Consider the following 18,448-nt stretch of genomic DNA (forward strand, 5'->3'; position numbering starts at 1 on the left):
TCACTCCATTTTGCTGTTGCCATGGTAATTATAAATCAATTTTGTCTCTCCATTAAAGCAGTCACTCCATAGAACGTTCTCACAAAGGATTGTTGAACTTGCCCTAGTTATTCCAGGGATGTGAAAGTAATCACATTTTTGTATATTCTATAATTCTGGCTACGTTTATGATTGTCCTTCACCTATACTGGTGAGGTTATATTGCATCGTGGTTTTCATGCATTGCTATGACTACTCCAAACAAAGAAAACTGCGCTAGAAGCAACAGCAAGCGATTCTGGTTCACCTTAAGAAAGGACAGGAAAGGAGAACAGAGTGACTTCTATCATCCTTACATTATGCTAAATGTTTTACATATCTTACCTCATTTATTCATCCCTATAATTTGAAGAATTTCTTGAGGTCAATTTTCTCAAACACTGCTGTACATCAGAAACACCTGCAAGGTTTACAAAATCCCAACATCCAAAAAGCACCCCCAAATCATTAAATTCCACTCTCTGGGGATCGGCCTGAGCATCAGTAATTTTTTAAGTCTCCCCAGATGACTGCAATACGCAGGCAAGTTTGAGAACCAGGGCTTCATGACTCATTATCCTTATTTTACAATGATGCTGACATCCTAAGGGAAAAATGAACTTGCCTAAGGGCACCCAGCTGGTGAATGATAAAACTGATTCAAACCTGGTCTGCCTTTCTCCAAAGGCCATACATAATCTTTCTCATTGTGCCATTTTCTCCCCAGAAGTTTGTTGTTTGTGGCTTTCTCACTCATTTGGAAATTTGGTTGCAATCTTGTGAAGTTGAGTGAAAGGGAATTCTCTAGAAAGCTATCAGGAACTCCTGGATTCAATGAGCATCTTAAGAACAGGTCTTCGGGGGTGGGAGGGAAGCAGGCATAGTCTTGTCTATGCTTTTGAAGGTGCTTAGATGAAATGGAAAACCATTATGTCCAATCTCTTTGTTCCTCTGGTCAAGATTTCAGTTCCAGAAAGAAAGGATCCAATTGACCTGACTTGGGTCATAAACTAGCCCTTGAGTAGGAGAGGCCAAAAGCCCTGATCAAAAATCTACCAGACTGTATCCCATGGGTGCAGAAAATGACGTCCCAATAATGAAAGAAGGGCTGCTGCTAGGAAGAGAGAGGGAACAAGTCCTAGGCAGCCAGAAAACAACGCATGTCTACTACAATGGAGGGGACTGAGAGACTTATGACAATTTCACAGCTACATGATGATCCCAGAGTCAAACTCAGCAAAAATCCAGAGGTTCATCCAATCAAAATCACTAAGACAGGTAAGGATCATTCAGAAGAAATATGCCACTGGAGAAGTGGCCATGGAATGGCCTCAAAATCATTTGCAAAATGTTGTGAGGTTTGTGCATTTTTCTAAAGACAAGATAAATGTCTTTTATCAGATTATTTAGACTCTTAAAAAGCAGAAAAGATAAGGTTGGGGCTCCTGGGAGGTCTTAGGGAAGAAAATGAGAAGCTTGTAGTCAATGGTTCCTAAGAGAGCTTCAGATCCCAGGAACTACCCGGGAAAATGAACCCCCATGACCTGGCTTGACAGCACAAAGACAAGGCTGGTACAGTTTGCTGAATTTGAGTCAATAGAACAATGCTTAAAAAAAAAAAAAAAAAAAAAAAAAGGCACAAGGTAAGAGCTAACATGTTTGCCCACAGTTGCACAGCAGCAAGGGACAGGATCTATCCGGTGAGGAAAGAAAATGTGAACCTCTGAGCAAAACGATTATAACTGGAGGAGGCCAAGGGATCTCTAGGGTCAGAGGCCAACAGGGACAATTAAAACTCAGCTGTGGATGTGTCAAAATAGAGTACTGTCCCAGGCAGCTTACTTGGGACCCTGAGCTCCTTTCCAAAGGGCTAGTTCTCTATCCCATGAAGGTATCTTCCCAGATCTAGGCATCAACAGACACTACCATGAGGAAACTTGATAAATGAAGCCATTGTGAGTTATTAGCATTATTACATGAGTCACTGTTCGGTGCATAAATTCATGGACAAATCAATATACAAACAAAAGAACAAAAATTGTTAACTGTGGCCAATATAGGTACTATTTCAAGTCCCTACTATGTGCCAGGGTCTGAGACAGAAGCGTTACATGATGGGTCTGAGATAGAAGCTTTTCTTATCTCCACAATAACCCTACAAGACAGTTACTATAACACCCATTTTACAGATGAGGATCCTGAGACCCAAACAGATGAAGGGATTTATCTACATTCACACAATGAGAAGTGATGGAATTTGAAACCAAGTTTGTCTAACTGGAGTATCCAGGTGCTTGCCACAATGCTACACTGCCTCACAATATCTGTAATTTAGTTAGAGCATTGACTGTGTGTTTTAGGCATTTTGCATTTACTATCCTTAGTTCTTACAACAGTCCTTGAGATAAGTATTACTGTCTTTATGTCTTTTTTTTATGAGAAAGACAAGTAATTTTTCAAAGGGCACATTTTGAACACAGATTTTTTTTTTTCTTGCAGACAGGGTCACACTCTGTCACCCAGGATAGAGTGCAGTAGTGCAATCATGGCTCACTGCAGATTGACCTCCTGGGCTCAAGTGATCCTTCCCACCTCAGTCTCCTGAGTAACTAGCACCACAGGTGTGTACCACCATGCCAGGCTAATTTTTTAATCTTTATATTTTGGTGGGTGTCAAACTCATAGGCTCAAGTGATCCTCCTGCCTCAGCCTCCCAAAGGGCTGGGATTACACGTGTGAGCCACTGTACCTGGCCCTGAATACAAATTTTTGAATCCAGATCTCTTTGGCACTAAGCTCCTGGTCTTTCGACCAAACCTGCTGCCTATCTAATTCTATTTGATTTTTGAAAATATGTTGATTTTGCCTTATTTTCACAAGCATCGTACTAAGCTTCTATAGAGAAATGCCAGCTCCTATCCTCAAGGAACTTTTTGTCTACTTAAGAGATTAGATTAGATGGTACAGAAAAATGATGATGATAACTATACGGGTATGGAGGTTTTAAAACATAGCTGCAACTTCTGAGAGACTTCTTCCATGGAGAGATGGCCCCTACCCTTGCATCTGGGCAAGCTTGTACTGTTCAGAGCAACAGAGCAGAGCAGAAGGGGTACTATGTTGCTTTTAAGGCTGATTCATAAAAAGCCATGCTACTTCTGAGTTGTTTTGAGTTGCTGCACACCTCTTCTCGGAGTGTGGAGCAACCATGTGAGAAGTTAGACTACTCAGAGGCCACCATGTTGTGAGGAAGCTCAAGCCACATAGAGGTCACATGTGTAGGCAGCCAGGTCAACAGTTCCAGCTGAGCCCAGCCTTCAAGTCATCCCAGCCTAGGTGCCAGGCATGTGAGTGAACAGCCTGCTCGTGATTCTAGCACCCAGGTATTCAAGTCTCCCCTGTTCATTCCAGACTCTCCAGATGATGCTTCAGACTGTATGGAGCAGAAATAAGCCGTCTCTACTGCACTATATCCAAAATCCTGACCTAGAGAATCATTGAGCATGATAAAATGGTCGTCACTTTAGAATACTAAGTTTTGGGGTGGATTGTTAAGCAGCAAAATATAGCCATGATAATGACTTTTTGAGTGATTATTTAATGCCAGACACTGTCCTCTAAGCTTGACATGTATTACCTCATTTGATCTTCCTAGTAAGCCAGGGAAACAGGTTACTATTAAAGACCATGCCCAAGATTACTTAGCTACTAATGGCATTCAAAACCAGATCACACTAACTCCAGCATCAAAGCATCAATAATCTAAACTGCTATACTATAGAGGAAGTAAAATTATGTCTCCAAATAAAACCTACAAAGCCCCAAGCCAATCAGTTTTAAGAAACATCAACTGCTTTTTTTAAAAACTAAACATCTTTTTTTTTTTTTTCTTAATTTCAGAAGGCTTACTGTGGAGCTGAGCTAATTATTTGAGCCTTAATCAAGGACCAGCCACTCCCCGAAGCAGCTGTCCTGGCCTCTCTCTTGCCTCTAGAAAGTCTCTTGAGTCAGACGGATATTGGCTCAGGTCTAAACCCCAAATCCCAGCCCCCAGAAGTGAGGATGCATAGGGCTGAAAGGATCCTTGGAGATCATCCAGTCTACTTCTCTCATCCCCTTTAAAGATCAGGAAACTGAGGCCCAGGGAGGTCAAATGACTTGTCCAAGGCCACACGGTGTGTCAGAGGTACAGCCAGGTCTCCAAATTCCCAGGCAAGCATTCTTTCCACTACACCATGCTGCAGTTGCTAAAAATTCCCCAGAGCTGCCTCCCTCGGCCCTCCTCTTGACAAAGCTATTTTCCCCCCACACAACTACACACAGTCACATTTGGCAAGAGGTGCTATCAGCCCTGCTCTGCTCATGAAATGCTGTTTTGCAATGGGGCCTCTTTGTTCGTTAGCAACACAGACAAAGAAAACTGTAGTGCAGTCTTCTTGGAAGAAGATGTTTCTTGTTTTAAAGACGGGAAGAGAGCTTCCTGACTGAATATGGCTTGAATCAGCATGCAGCTCCAGTCAGGAAAGAACCCAGAGGAGACTTAGGTCTTTGCAAAATTTCTAGAATGTACAAGGAGGGCACACGGCAGGGGGAAACTTATGGGAAATGTTTCAGAAAGTACTAAAATGTACGCCTAAACAGAGTCAACAGAGCAGATTGGTTACCATCTTGTGCTATGAAGCAATTAGAAGGGGAGGGGTGTTGGTGGAGAACTAGAGTCATTAAAAGCTCCATGAAGCAACTGGCCTTCCCATTTTTGAATTCCTGCTCCATTCCTGGTTCCCAGTGTTCCTTCCCTTGCCGTTTTCTTCAGCTGGGATCTTCCCTCTCTAGACTTTAAATAAGCTGCAGCGTTGGTGCTGAGAGCCCTCAGGATATGATCTGCCATCCTGAGTCACCCATATGGTGCCTCTCCCCTCTGCTTCCACATGATTCCCTTATTTTTTGTACTAGATGTGGTCCCTCTTCTGTCTCCCTAGCTTCCCAGACTGGCAGAGGCTTCCCATGGCTCTGCATGATCATTGCACAGGATGAGGCAGAAATGAAGGCACCTTTTCACAAGGGCAGACCACACCAGGAAGCTGATGTCCTCTCTGGTGACCTTTCTAATGCATTTCCCTTTGGAGATGGGCTGAGATCAGCGGGGAGGGAGTAGACCAGATGATCTCCAGAGATACCTCAAAAGCCTGAAAATCTCTTGGCTAGGGAAGGCAACAAGAGGGGGAGGAACAGAACCAAGTTCTGTGGCACAAATTCAGAACTTGTACGCTGGCAGCAGATGGAAAGGGAGGTGCCAGCTTCTAGCAGGAGGGGATGTGGTGGACGCGTTTCTCAGGGCGGTTGCAAGCCACAAGTCTTGCATTCCAAAGGACTGGGTGAATGCTGCCTGAGAACCTGCCTCTGACACAGCCACAGCCTAGGTCTCCAGGCACCACGTGAGGTCTCCAAAAAGAAACTCCACTGGCCAAGTGAAGGTTCTTAGACCCTTTCCCCCACAGAAGGGTCTTCCCCATCGCCTACCCCATGCTTACGCAAACCTGACCAAGGCACAAATTTTATTCCAAATCCCTCTCCCTCATTTTCACCAAGGAAAATTCCTCCTGCTGACTTAAACCTAAGAGAGAAAAATAAAGATAATACCTCCTCAGGGAAACAATGTCCTAGGGGTCCCTTGCAGCCCAGGAGGGGAAGGGAAGCTGGCCCCCTAAAGAAGGCCCTGTATCTCCTCATGGCCTCAAATGCTGCTGTGCTGTGTGTCAGTGTTTATGAAATGCTTCTCAAATAAGGTCAGTGTTCTACACAGAGTTAGGACTCTAATAAAATGCAGAACTTGTGCTGTTCGCCAGCTAGCTGCAGAGGCATACTTGAATGCTTTCTCAGATACAATTGTTCTCAGATTAATATTTTCCCCATGAGTTTTTTTTTAAATTCCACTTGTACTATTTTTTTATGATGTGTGAGGCTTTCTATATATTTGTACCCACTAAAATGGATGAGGGGGACTTGCTTTTATCATTGATTCCTGAGGGTTTGGTGCTACATCCTTCATGGTTCTAGGATTTCTCCCAATCCATAAATCTCCCTGCTGTGAACCTAGCATGGTAGCCTTTGCCTTGTCCATCATTTGGAGGGAGATCTAGTCTAGACTAACTTTGAAGTTAGTTTGAGCTGTTGTAGTTATCAGAACATTTCACTTGCTTTATTCTTTGTGGTAGACACTCAATAAATGGCCCCTTTAAGTGACTCCATCCTTCATGGATTCCCTTATTTGGTCCTACTGTCTTGGACACTGTCACTTATTAATTAGCCAGTGCTCTAAACTCCACCTGGTTAAGCTGCTGACATGACTGGTGAGAGGTTATATTTTAATTTATAAAAGACGCATTTTGTTAAATGGAAAGGAAACTGGAACAAGAGTTTGAAGACATGGGTGACTCTGAGCAAGGTTTTGGAGCTCCCTGAGTTTCTTTATCTGTAAATGAAAGCTTCTAAAATATACCCTGATCATCTTCCAGATACAGGATTTAGTGGTTCAATTCAGAAATTGTGGGTGGACTCATTAAGGTATTCGCACAGCACTAAATTTAGAAGGCATTTGGAGACATCTGATCTCATTTAAACCTTGCATCAGCCCCCTGAGATGAGTGTTATTTCTCCCATTCCAAAGGTTATAGATGAGACAATGGAGACCGCAAAGGTACTCAGACAGGTGGGGCAGTTAGAAAGTGACAGAAGCCAGGATTCAGCCTAGGTCTTTCTACTCATTTCAGTTTACATCCAAATTGTACTCCCCATTGGCTTCCCACTAATTCCACTTAGAATCCCCATACTCAGAACACTTTCTACCAACATTCTAGAGCTGGGGAGAGAAGGCGCGGAGAGAAAGAAAGAATGTCAGGGAAGTACTAGATAGTCCAGAAATTTCTGCAACACATTTCTGAGCAGGACAGCTCTCCAATGAGATCATCACTGCTGTGCTTTTTAATTATAAAATGATCTGTCCTATTTGGGGTACAGGGAGTTCAGGAGTATGTCTAAGTAATTCGTCATCTACAGAGTCCAGCCCTGGGGCACCGTTACATGCTACCCTGGACATGATAAAAGATTTCAAATAGCCATAAAAATGAAGTCTGAGGTTGTTTCCAGGGCAGAGCTCTGAGTTCATTGCAAGTCTCCAGTCTCCAGTGAAGGTCCAGGCCATGAAAGCCAATTTCAGGACCTGGGGTTCTGATGGTGACAGTCCAAATTCAATACCAAGACTATGGAGAACTACACAGCGGGCAGTAGAGGGCAAGAAGCCAAGCCAGAAGGATTAAGGCAGGAGCCAGGAGCAGCTAAAGCTCAGGAAGAGATGCAAACATGCACAATTCTATGGCCAAGTTATAACACTCCGATTAGAAGAGGATCATGGACTCCACAGCATGCAGACATACCTGAGTTAGGGCACTCACTAGGGCACATGCTAGGGCATCCGCCAGGGCACATACTAAGCTAGAACATACACCACATAATGCTAGGGCACACACTAGGCATACTCAGACAGACCAGGGCACAACTAGGGCAATATGCTGAATTACACGAGGCATATTCCAGGCACACACTACGGAATATGCTAGAATACACTAGGGTCATATGCTGGGCACACACTAGGGAAATGGTAGGGCACACCACCTAGGCATACACTAGGCATACATATGCACACGCTAAGGGCATCACTGGGGCACAGCACTAGAGCATAGCTAGGGCACACACTAGGGCACACACTGGGGCACAGCTAGGCCATACATAGGGCATATCTGGGCACACATTAGGTACACACTGGAGCACAGCAGGGCCCACACAATGGTGCATGTGCCTGGGCATACATAGGCAATGCTAAGCGCACACAAGGGCACATGCTTTGGTGCGCCAGGCAATACACAGGGGCATACACTGGGGCACATGCATGGCATGCACAGGCATACTGGGCACACACTGGGGCCATATGCAGGGCACGCACCTAGGGCACATGCTAGGGCACCACTGGGGAATAGTCATGGCATGCAATAGGGCACACCTAGGGCACATGCTAGGGCTACAACACTGGGGCACACGCATGCACGCACGGGCACATGCTAATGCACGCACTGGCATATGCTAGGGCACAACACTGGGCATAGCTAAGGGCACACACGGGCATAAGCCATGGCACGCACCACGTGGGGCCACATGCATGCACGGCACGGGGCACATGCTAGGGCATGCACTGGGCAAGCCATGGCACACACTGGGGCATATGCTGGGGCACACACTGGGGCACATGCTATGGCACGCACTAGGGCACATGCTATTGGGGCACATGCTATGGCACGCACTAGGGCACACACTGGGGCACATGCTATGGCATGCACTAGGGCATATGCTAGGGCACACACTAGGGCATACATAGGGCATGCGCTAGGGCGTACACTAGGGAACACACTAGGGCACACGCTAGGGCAAAGGATGGGTATACCTGGTAACAGACAGGAGCTAGAGAGGTAGAAAAACCCAAGAGGGAGGCAAGGTGGGTGGTTAAATGTGCTGGCAGACTTTCAGGAGCCACAAGATACACTGCTGCCAAAGTGCAGAATGAATCACGGGTCAGGAACCAGATTGGCATTTAGGACAAGAGAAGAGGAGTCTGAGCCCACACAAGCAGTGATATGGCCGTGATAAGTGCAGTCACACTTGACTCCAGCCAGGATACAACTTATGTACATCCTGTTGGAACAGGACCTGATGCCAGGGCAGGTGAAGCCCAGAGATCCCGACTAAGAGAAAGCAAGTGGTGCATCTAACTGCAAAGGAAGATGACTTCTGCCAACATTTGAGTAGATGCTTGAGGGGGAAAATACTACTCAGCAAGATTCATCAGAACTACTCTTGGAGGGTGTATCCCCTCAAACCCGAAATTTAAAAAACAGTCAGTGGACACATACCATAGAGATATTTTCCCTAATATTTGGATTCTGTTCTAAACATCCCCATGAGATAAAACTTCCCAAAGTGCAGCTCCCATCATTTTAAGTCAGGCTCAGGAGCATCTAATCATGAATTTCTGTGACTGTACCATGGTCCCATTCCTACGTACAGGGACCCTATTAGTCTTCAAGCTCCGATACAAAGGCCACCTATTTCTCCAAACTGGACATGATGGCTCTGTTTCACCAGGTGTCCAGATCACATCCTTGACATTCCTCTTGATGCTCTGCATCAAACAGGGGCTCCTTGATTTAAGGTGAACTCATCATGTTCTTCTTCTAGTTGTTACTTGAGAATGGAGTTTAGAAGACAGAAAAGGAGGTTGACTTGAAAGATTCTGAAGGAACGACATGACCGGGGGTTGGCGTGCAGCCTCTGAGACCAGCCTGGCTGGATGAACCCTGCCTCTCCTGTTCCCGACTGGGGATGTCATTTCACCTCTCTCATATAGTTGTTGCATCTGTAAAATGCAGACAGTCCTCCTGCCTACTTCACATAACTCTTTGAATAGGAAATGCCTCCATGCATGTAAAGTGTAAGAGCAATGCCAGGCGCAAAGAATGGCTCAATAAATGCCAGCTATTGTTATGGTGATGACTGTTGTTGTTGTTTATAGAGGCTTGGGGACCCTGGAGGCCTCGGTCCCCTATGCTTCATGCTCCATCATGTCTGTTCCCAGAACTACTCCAGAAAATGTGCCCGATGCCATTGGGTACCCAAGATGCTAAGAGAAATCACTGTGTTTAAAAACCTGAAGCTACCTGAGCTCTGCTATTGGCAGAAAGGCTCAGTCCCTCAGGCTAAACTTTTTACCAGGAGAGAACAATACATACATACATACATATACATTCAACATACACACACATACATGCGTCATATCCTGTGCTGGTGGGACTTGTGGTACTAGCCTAATAGGACAAAAATGAAGCTAAAGTCATGATGGAAAGTTCCATGAGAAACCAAGAGTATAGAGAAAATTTAGCAAGCTGAAGAATTAAGCATTAATGGGAAATTATTCCAGAGAAAATATGAACCAACAGGACCCCAGGGAAAGAAGATGCTACAAGCCAAGAAGACCTCAACATTTTTTGCAATCCCAGCCAGAAAGAACGGGGCAATATATTTATGTAATCCAAATGCCAGATTGTAGAAAGATTTTGAAAAAAAATGCACAGAGAACTCTGCTGATTATATTGACAACTTGGATAAAGATCCATAGGGCAAGCTCATTAAAATTGCAGAGGAAATAAATAGTGGGAGATGGGGAAAGGAGTAGTTAATTGCTAGATGAGGAAATCGAAATAGAAAATGCTCCTGAAAAGCTGATGAAATGAAATGATTTGCCAAAAGTTAATTACGATAAATGCAAAGTGTTGCACTTAGACTCCAAAAAGTCAACTGCACAAGTGTAGAAGGGGGGACAACAAGCTAACAGCAGGGAAGGCTGGGGAGATATGGGGATGTCAGGCAGCTTGGTCAAAATGAGCCCACCCAGGGCTGTGGCTGTCCAAAGTGAATAGGTTCTTTCGAATGTGCTGGCTGATAGAAGTCAAATAAAACAGTGAGGGCGTGGAAGGTCTCCTTCTAACCAATGCAGTCCGAGAAGACTGGAATCCATTTAGAGGAAGAGAAGTAGGCATGGAGGACAAGGCCTATGCCCAAACTGTATCACATACAGAACAGTTGAGGCAATTGTGAAAATGTAAGGAGACTCGGCTAAATGGGTGTTGATAAACACCACAGCAATAAGACTTTTGAAAACCTGTCATTTGGAAAAAAGATTATACTTGCCCTGGGTAATGACAATCAGTAAGAGATAAGTCCAATCCCCACACAAAGAACATTTTCTTATTAGGACTGTGTTTTTTAATGGAATAAATTGCTTTAGGAGGAACTGAGCTCCTCATCACTAGATATCATCAAGCAAAGGAGGCTAACTGACCACCTTCCCTGAAATTGCGCCAATGGAAGACCAACTTTTGTGTGGTTGGAACTTGGACAAAAGGACCGCTTCCAACCCCGACGATCCATATTTTTCTTCATGAAGGTTCATCCTGATCATGCTCTGATAGGAGGTCTATACTCAGTAAGACTTTTGATCATAATAACAGGAATATTGATGGAGGGAGCTCTTGGTTCCAGGCAGCCTATGTGGATTAATACAGCATCCTTTGAAGGGAGTATTATTATTATTCCCATTTATCAGATGGGAAGACTGAGGCCCATCCAGCTAGTAGGTGACAGAACCGGGATTTGGGTCCCAGAGTCTCGCTCTAGTGGCACATTTTCCCATCTTCTCTGTCCACTCAGTACAGAAGGTTCTAATCATGCACCCTTTGGCCAGGGTTTCACTGTATCAAACATGGTACTGACAACACAACTATGAAGACCACAGTGAGAGGGGAAGAAAGGTTAGCCTTTCAACAGGCCAGCAGTCACAGTAGTTACAGATCACAGTCCAGGCCTGCAAAACAGAGAGGTAGAGGATTCATGAGCATCCAACCTGGGCAAGGTTGATTTGAATTTAAGGATGAGGAACAATGAAGAACGGAGAACATAGGGAGCTCAGCGCAGTGCCAGGGCACCCTCTGCAGCCATTCAGTTTGGGATTAGCAGTGGTCCAGAAGAGCTAGCTCTCTGGGAACACCTCCACCCCTTGTTTTTCCTTTCTTTCCAGCAGTTCTAAAAAGGGTTAAGACCACCTTACATAATGAGGGTGGAGCCTGCTAGTAAATACAGCTGCCTCAAGTAAAAGCAGTAATAGAGGCAGACATGGGAAGTCAGTAAAAGGAAGTATTTAGGGAAAGATAGAAGGAATGAACATTGCAAAAAAAGTCAGGGCTAAAAATTCCCCATGAAAACCCACCCCCAAAAAATAAATAAATAAAATACATTCCTTATTTAAATATACCACAAAGCACACACCCATGGAACAGACCTAAACCACTTTCACCATAATTCCCCTTCTATGGAACAGAGGCCAACCTGGGCTTTGCTGTAGGGGCAGGACCAAGAGCAGAGAGAGAAAAGGAGGGGCCCAGCCAAGAGGGTATTGGGCAGAGCCCACAGGCAGGCAAGGAACTTGCCTCCACAGGGCTCTGGGTTGTAGCAAATTTGGGGTAGGCATCTCAAACCTTCCAGCTGGACAAGGCCTGAGATGAAGATATAAAAGTAATAGCCATGGTCACTAATATGAATAGTTTAGGGAGGGCTCCTATGGTGCAGTAACGCATTACTTAATGATGGGGATATGTTCTAAGAAACTCGTCATTAGGCGATTTCGTCATTGTGCAAACCTTATAGAGTGCACTCACACAAGCCCAGATGGTCTAGCCTACTACACGCCTAGGCTATATGGGATAGCCTATTGCTCCTAAACTCCAAACCTGCATAGCATGTTACTCTACTCAACACTGTAAGCCACTGTGACCCAATCATGAGTAGGTGTGTTTCTAAACATACCTAAACATAGAAAAGGTACAATCAAAATATGGTAGGAAAGATAAAAAATGGTACATCTGCGTAGGGCATTTAGCAGGAATAAAGTTTACAGGACTGGAAGTTGCTCTGGGTGAGTCAGTGAGTGAGTGCTGAGTGAATGTGAAGGCCTAGGACATTACTGCACACTACTGGAGACTTTATCAACATTATACACTTAGGTGACACTACATGTATTAAAAATAAAGTGATGGCACTATGACGTTACAAAAGCTACGACATCACTAGGCGATAGGAATTCTTCAGCTCCATTTTAACCTTATGAGACCACTATCCTCTATGTTGTCCACTATGTCATTTTATGTAGCACGCGACTGTACTGTGTTAAGCACTTTCCTGTATATTATTTCATTTAATCCCCCCAACAGGGAAGATTCATCATACATACTTTACAGTTAAGAAATCACAGAGGGATGAACAATCACAGCAATGAGTGAACAACATAGTAGGAGCCGTGCTGAGTGCATTACAGGGACTGCCTCAGGTTACATTCACAGCATCCCCGTGAAGACAGTGCACTTATCGTCCTGGTATCACAGGTGTGGAAATAGGTACAAAAGAATTAAACACACTGCAGTCAACAATAGTGTAACACGCCCACAGTGCAACAGCAAGATGTAGCAGAGCTGCAATTCAAGCCCAGAGTTGTCTGTCTCCAGAGCGCCTGCCCTAACCACAATGCTTAGGGGTCGGGAACCTTCTTGCCACAGCCCACATTGCCAAGGTGAGAGATCCTACAGCTGCAACCCACTATTCATTCTCACTTTCCAGGGGAGACAGAACTCTGTGACAACAAACAATACCAGAGAGAAAACAACATAACAATCAAAACGGCAAAAACGCAGAAATAATAGAAAATCCAGATGATCAACAAAAGCAGAACTTATCAATTAATACAAGAAGAGCAGCAATCAAAACCCACAGAGCGCTCAGGATGACGCTGATGAGTTCCTGATTAGAAAGCCCTATGGTTTAAGTGCTCAGGATTTCCAGCTCTTTTCATGGGCATGTGCACAGTAGGAGTTTTGCAAGGTTGCTAAGCAATGCCTGGCAACCAGACTCCAGAGCAGATCACTCAACAGGAGTCCTTGGTAACTCTAGTAAGGCAATAAATATTAGTTCATAAAATCCAAATTTTAGATACCCTTAACAACTCATGACATAGGTTACTAGTAAGGATCCCTTAGTTATACACCAGAACGCAGATATATAATGGCCCATCCTTCACTTGTAAGAACTAAAGAAAGACTTCTAGCTTTGAGGTTCATTATTCCTTTATTGAATACACATTTGCTGAAAACCTACTGTGTGCCAGGCACTGTTCTAGACACTAGGGAGGCAGATACTGACAGTCCCCCCAATGGACTATAACCCCTAAGAAAACCACTAAGACTATGCAAGAATTCTACTTTCACGAAAATGAGGCCCAGAGAGGTAATGCAATCTGTTCAAAGTTGCACAGCACCCTGGAGGCTAGACCGGTCCACTGGAGGCAGGTCCACCCAGCCACTCCTCAGTCTGCCCAGAAGGGCACTGTGTTTCCCTAAAAGGCCACATCACCATGGTTGACCCAGAGAGACCCCATGATTCACTAGCTTGTCCCTGTCTTCTAAGTTGACCCTGAGGGCTGGAAGTACCAGGACACAGGACTTGGCTATTGAGCATCTTGGAAAGTCTCCCACTTAACCTCAGGACCTCTGTGGTCAAGTGAGGGAAAGCCTATGACATGGTGTCAGTTTTTATTGGACCAAACCACCGGCAAAGCTAGCCGTCATCTGGAGTGATGGAGAAAATTAAGTTACCACATTCTCACGTTTCAGCCTTTCGCCCATTCTCCTTCGCAAACAGGAAATGTTTATTTAAATATAGCAGTCTCCAGCATGTTCCAGAGCCAAGTGAAAAACCAAAGATGTCCACTCTTGCCCCCACTCCACCGTTCAGGCCACCCCTCACTGCGGTGAGAAGTGGGCCTCTGCCTGCCTCTAGGCAGGAGGGCAAGATGGGGAGAAGTGGCCCCACGTGAGAGTTCATTTTCATGTGCCTCCTCTTTTTCCAGGCTGAGATTGTGGTTGGAGAAGAATTACATCTGTGGGCTCCTTTTGTAGTCAGAAGGGTAAGTGCAACATCTGTTTACTCTGTGCTCCATGGTAAATGTTTGGTTTCAGGCACAGCCATCCACTTCCTCTCCTCTCATCCTCTATCTTTGCTGCACGGATAATAAATTACACTGAATTCTTCCCTGCATTTATTTAGCTTTCTTGTGGGTGTCACCTCCTCATGGAGGGGGAAAAATTGTCAGTAGTTTATAAAAGACAGAGAGTTTCTTTTTCTGCGTGATGTGCTGACATTATAGGGAATACCTTGGAACACGGACCCCCAACTCTGATTCTGGCTTAATTATGAATAATTCAGGCCCCATTCCAGGCCTGAAGCAAAGACCAAATGCTGAGCACATTATCCCCACTCAGGTTTTCCTTAATGTCATAACACAAGGTTTCAGAAGTCAGAAACATCCAGAGAAGCAATACACACAGACAGACACACACACACAAATCCCTTCATCAAAGGCTTTTTGGGAGGCAGAGTACCAAGAATGGAGAACGGAGAAAATGCTGTTTCTTTGTTTTAAAACACAATTTAAACATTTGAGATCAGAAAACTGGATTTTAGGGAGGTCCTGAGCATCTGATGACAGTGCTGACAAAACGTGCCCCATGGCAAAATGAACCCTGGGAAGTTCAAAAGGCTCACCAAAGCAAGTTTCCTTCTATCTTTTGCTTACATTCTTTACATTGAAGTGCTGGTTTTCTTCTGTATATGCAATGATTCTATATACAGTTTCTGGAATGCAGTAGAGGTTCAAGTCATGTTTGTTCTCAAACTCCTAGGCTCAAGCGATCCTCTCACCTCAGCCTCCCAAAGTGCTGGGATAACGGGCATGAGCCACTGCGCCCAGCCTCAAGTAATGTGTGTTGAATGAATGAAGGCAGGAATAAATGAGTGATTCCTCTCTGAAGAAATCCTTGGCAGAGCGTAAAAATGCCAAATATCCCCCAAGAGTTTTCACAATTGAAATGTTACATCTGAGTTGGCTGAGAGAGAGTGTGGTGCAGGACTTTGGTGGTGAAAAAACTGTTGGTGGACTGCCCTGAAACCCTGCAGTGAACCTGACCCAGCTTGCCTCTAAAGACTGTCCCCCATTCCCAGGGAGGAAGGAGACTAGAATGAGATACCATCGCGGCACCCCCATGCACCCTAGCCAAAGTGGCACCAGTGACCACAACGGAGGCAGAAGAGACCAGAGATATCAAAGCAGCTCCTGCTCTCCCACTGCCTGTTAAGGACTGCAGCAGGGGCCTATGGGAACGACCAGGACTCCAGTCTCTGTCCCGTTTCTCCAGTTCTAGAGCTGATGGTTTGCCCTGAGCTGCACAGATCTCCTATGGGAGATGACTGGGTGGCATGCTAGCATGGGTGCTGTTCCTGCAGCTCTGGAAAACTTCCTACATACCAGGAGGACAGGGACTTACTCTCCTTGGTTTCCCAAACATGGAGCACGGTTTTGAAGATGGGGAAGAAGTAGTTTCAAGACCCCAAGCATCAGAGCTAACATCAAAGTGAGCTGAACATTTGCAGGGTATACCAGAAGCAGAAGCAACAGCAGCCTGTTCTAAGATCCAAGCCCAGCCAGAAACCTCCCAGGACTGTCTGTTTATAGATTGTGGTCCAAACTGACCCTTGTTCCAAGGAGGACCAGCAGAGTGATAAGGGTTGTGGGCTTAGGAACCAATCAGGCTTGGATTCAAACACTTCACTAGCTGCATGACCTTGAGTAAATGACAAGACGGCTTAACTGTAAAATGGAGTAATAAGCATTGCCTATGTAACTAATGGACTGTTGGAGAGATTCAATGAGATAATACATGTACACAAATCAAGGCATGCAAAGCATTTATCAAACATTAGCTACAGTTATTATTTCACTAACTCATGTGGCTAGCACTGGTGTGACGAGGATGGGAACTTAGTTTACAAGTTACAGGTATCTAAAAATACCACTAAAACAAGTTTTGCACTCCTATGGACTAACATAATGTCTGAATTAAGGTGTGAAAAACTGGATTTTGGCCCCTTTATTGCCATCAACCTGCTGTGTTTTCCTGGGCAAGTCATTTTATACTTCCAAGCCTGGTTTTCGACATTTGTTCATAATTCGGCTCTCACCCTTTAGGATTCTGTGGTTCAACCCAACAAAACAATCACTGCACTTGAGGAAAAACAAAAAAAAAGTTTTCAGCCAAAGGAAAAAGAGAGCATCAGGAATAAGGAAGACAGTTCTGCTGAGTCTCCACCCAGAGACGCACAAAGAAGTGGAAGAGAAGAGGAGGTGGGGTGATAGGAGGTGACTAACAGGAATAACACACTCTGGGACAATGCTTGTCATCACTACTCTCTTCCAGCCTGAAGTCAAGAAAGCAGAGTGGAAGATCCAGGCGCCTACCCCTAAGGCACATGAGGAAGGGGAGAAGAGGGAGAGCAAGACACTGAGGGAATCCACCACACTACAGCAAACCCTCACCCACTTCTCGGCTGGGTTCCCAGTAAGGCTCCCACCCACTCCAGCGTTTCTCCCCCACTCCCTTACCCCACCCCAACTGCGGACTAAGAGGAGCCCACCCCGGAGTCCAAGATTTGAATCCGGTCCGAGGATCAAAATGATAAATGTTTCCAAAACGTTGACATATGAAAAGTAAATATTTGGTTGCACAATTGGGGCTAAAACTAGGGTCAATCCACCCCATTCTGCAAGCGCCTCTCTATTCGCTGCCAAGCCCAGGATCCGAGGCTGAGTGCGGTTTGTAAGATTATAACGCTCGGTCTCATTTGAAGAGCTGTCAGCATTTCCATTCCGGCCCCTTCGTTCGGGGAGGCATTTATAACCGAGCCATAAAAAATTCACCCGGGGCTGCAACTTGGCATCTCCCAGACTGCTTTCCAGGCAGCGCGGGTTTTGCGAGCACCCACTCTGAATCTGTCCAGTTCCTCAGAAGTTAAACCTTCACCCACACTCTCAACTTTCCTTGCAAGGGCAGCCAGAGAGCGGCTGGCCCATTCTGATCTCCAAGCAGGTCAACAGTCTTGGGCCCTCTCTCCCGCCTCTGAGCCTTGACGGCCCATCATCCTATAGCTTTCTCCTTCACCCGCCCCCATTTTTAATGAGCGCAGACCCCTGACCCTCACCCTAAGACCTTGAGGCTGCAGTGCTCTTGCCTCCCCTCGCCTCTCGCCAGCTACTCCTCGGAAGCTGTCAGTGGGCCCCGCGTCTGCAACCCTCACCCCTGGAGAAGCACTGCTCTTTGCTCATCGCGGGGGGTTTCGAGACCTCTCTTTCCAGATCTGACCAAGCCTACAGACTCCCAGCTCGGAGAGCGAGGGATCCTATCCAGGAAGGGATGAGAATAGAGACTGCATCCAGGAAGGTCGAAAGGAAAGGAGGGATCTGGCGCCTGGGGCCACCTCGGTGGGACCCAGGTGGGTGGCCCGCGTGGGGTGGGGCAGGGGTACTCACAGGCGCTCAGCGTTGCGGGGGATGCCCCGAGGAACCGCGCGGAGGCCCAGCCCGTGGCAGTCCACGCTGGCGGCGGAGCAGGTACACTTGGTGGGGCAGGCGACGGCTGGGGGCCCACTCAGAACGCTCGCCAGCGCCAAGGCCAGCGCTAGGCGGACGCGCACGGCAGCGCCGACCCCTGTCCACCCGGGGGCCATGGTGTGCAGGGCCCCGCTCCCGGAGGAGGCTGCCTCTGCGGGGCAAGACGCGTGGAGCCTGAGGAGTCGCGCAGGGAGCGCGGGCGGCCTGGGGAGCGGGCGGCGGAGTTGGCGCGGAGGAGGGGCGAGCTCGGCGCTCAGGCGCACGGGGCGCGGGCGGAGC

The 18,448-nt window shown here is 46.1% G+C and overlaps 1 protein-coding gene across 2 annotated transcripts in view; it reads right to left on the minus strand.

Moving 5' to 3' along the window:
• SLIT3 (slit guidance ligand 3) overlaps nucleotides 1–18,442 on the minus strand; it is a 669,050-nt gene extending 650,608 nt beyond the window's left edge. Inside the window, exon 1 of one of the 2 annotated variants that reach the window (XM_017849419.1) lies at nucleotides 18,089–18,442. In XM_017849419.1, the coding sequence (XP_017704908.1) occupies nucleotides 18,089–18,285 (197 nt within the window). In that variant the 5' untranslated portion in view covers nucleotides 18,286–18,442. The remainder of the gene's footprint in view (nucleotides 1–18,088) is intronic. The other variant, XM_017849421.1, reaches the window with a different exon arrangement.
• Between the last annotated feature and the right edge of the window lie 6 nt (nucleotides 18,443–18,448).

The sequence above is a fragment of the Rhinopithecus bieti genome, unplaced genomic scaffold, assembly GCF_001698545.2.
Source record: "Rhinopithecus bieti isolate Rb0 unplaced genomic scaffold, ASM169854v2 scaffold_30732, whole genome shotgun sequence".
NCBI lineage: Eukaryota > Metazoa > Chordata > Mammalia > Primates > Cercopithecidae > Rhinopithecus > Rhinopithecus bieti.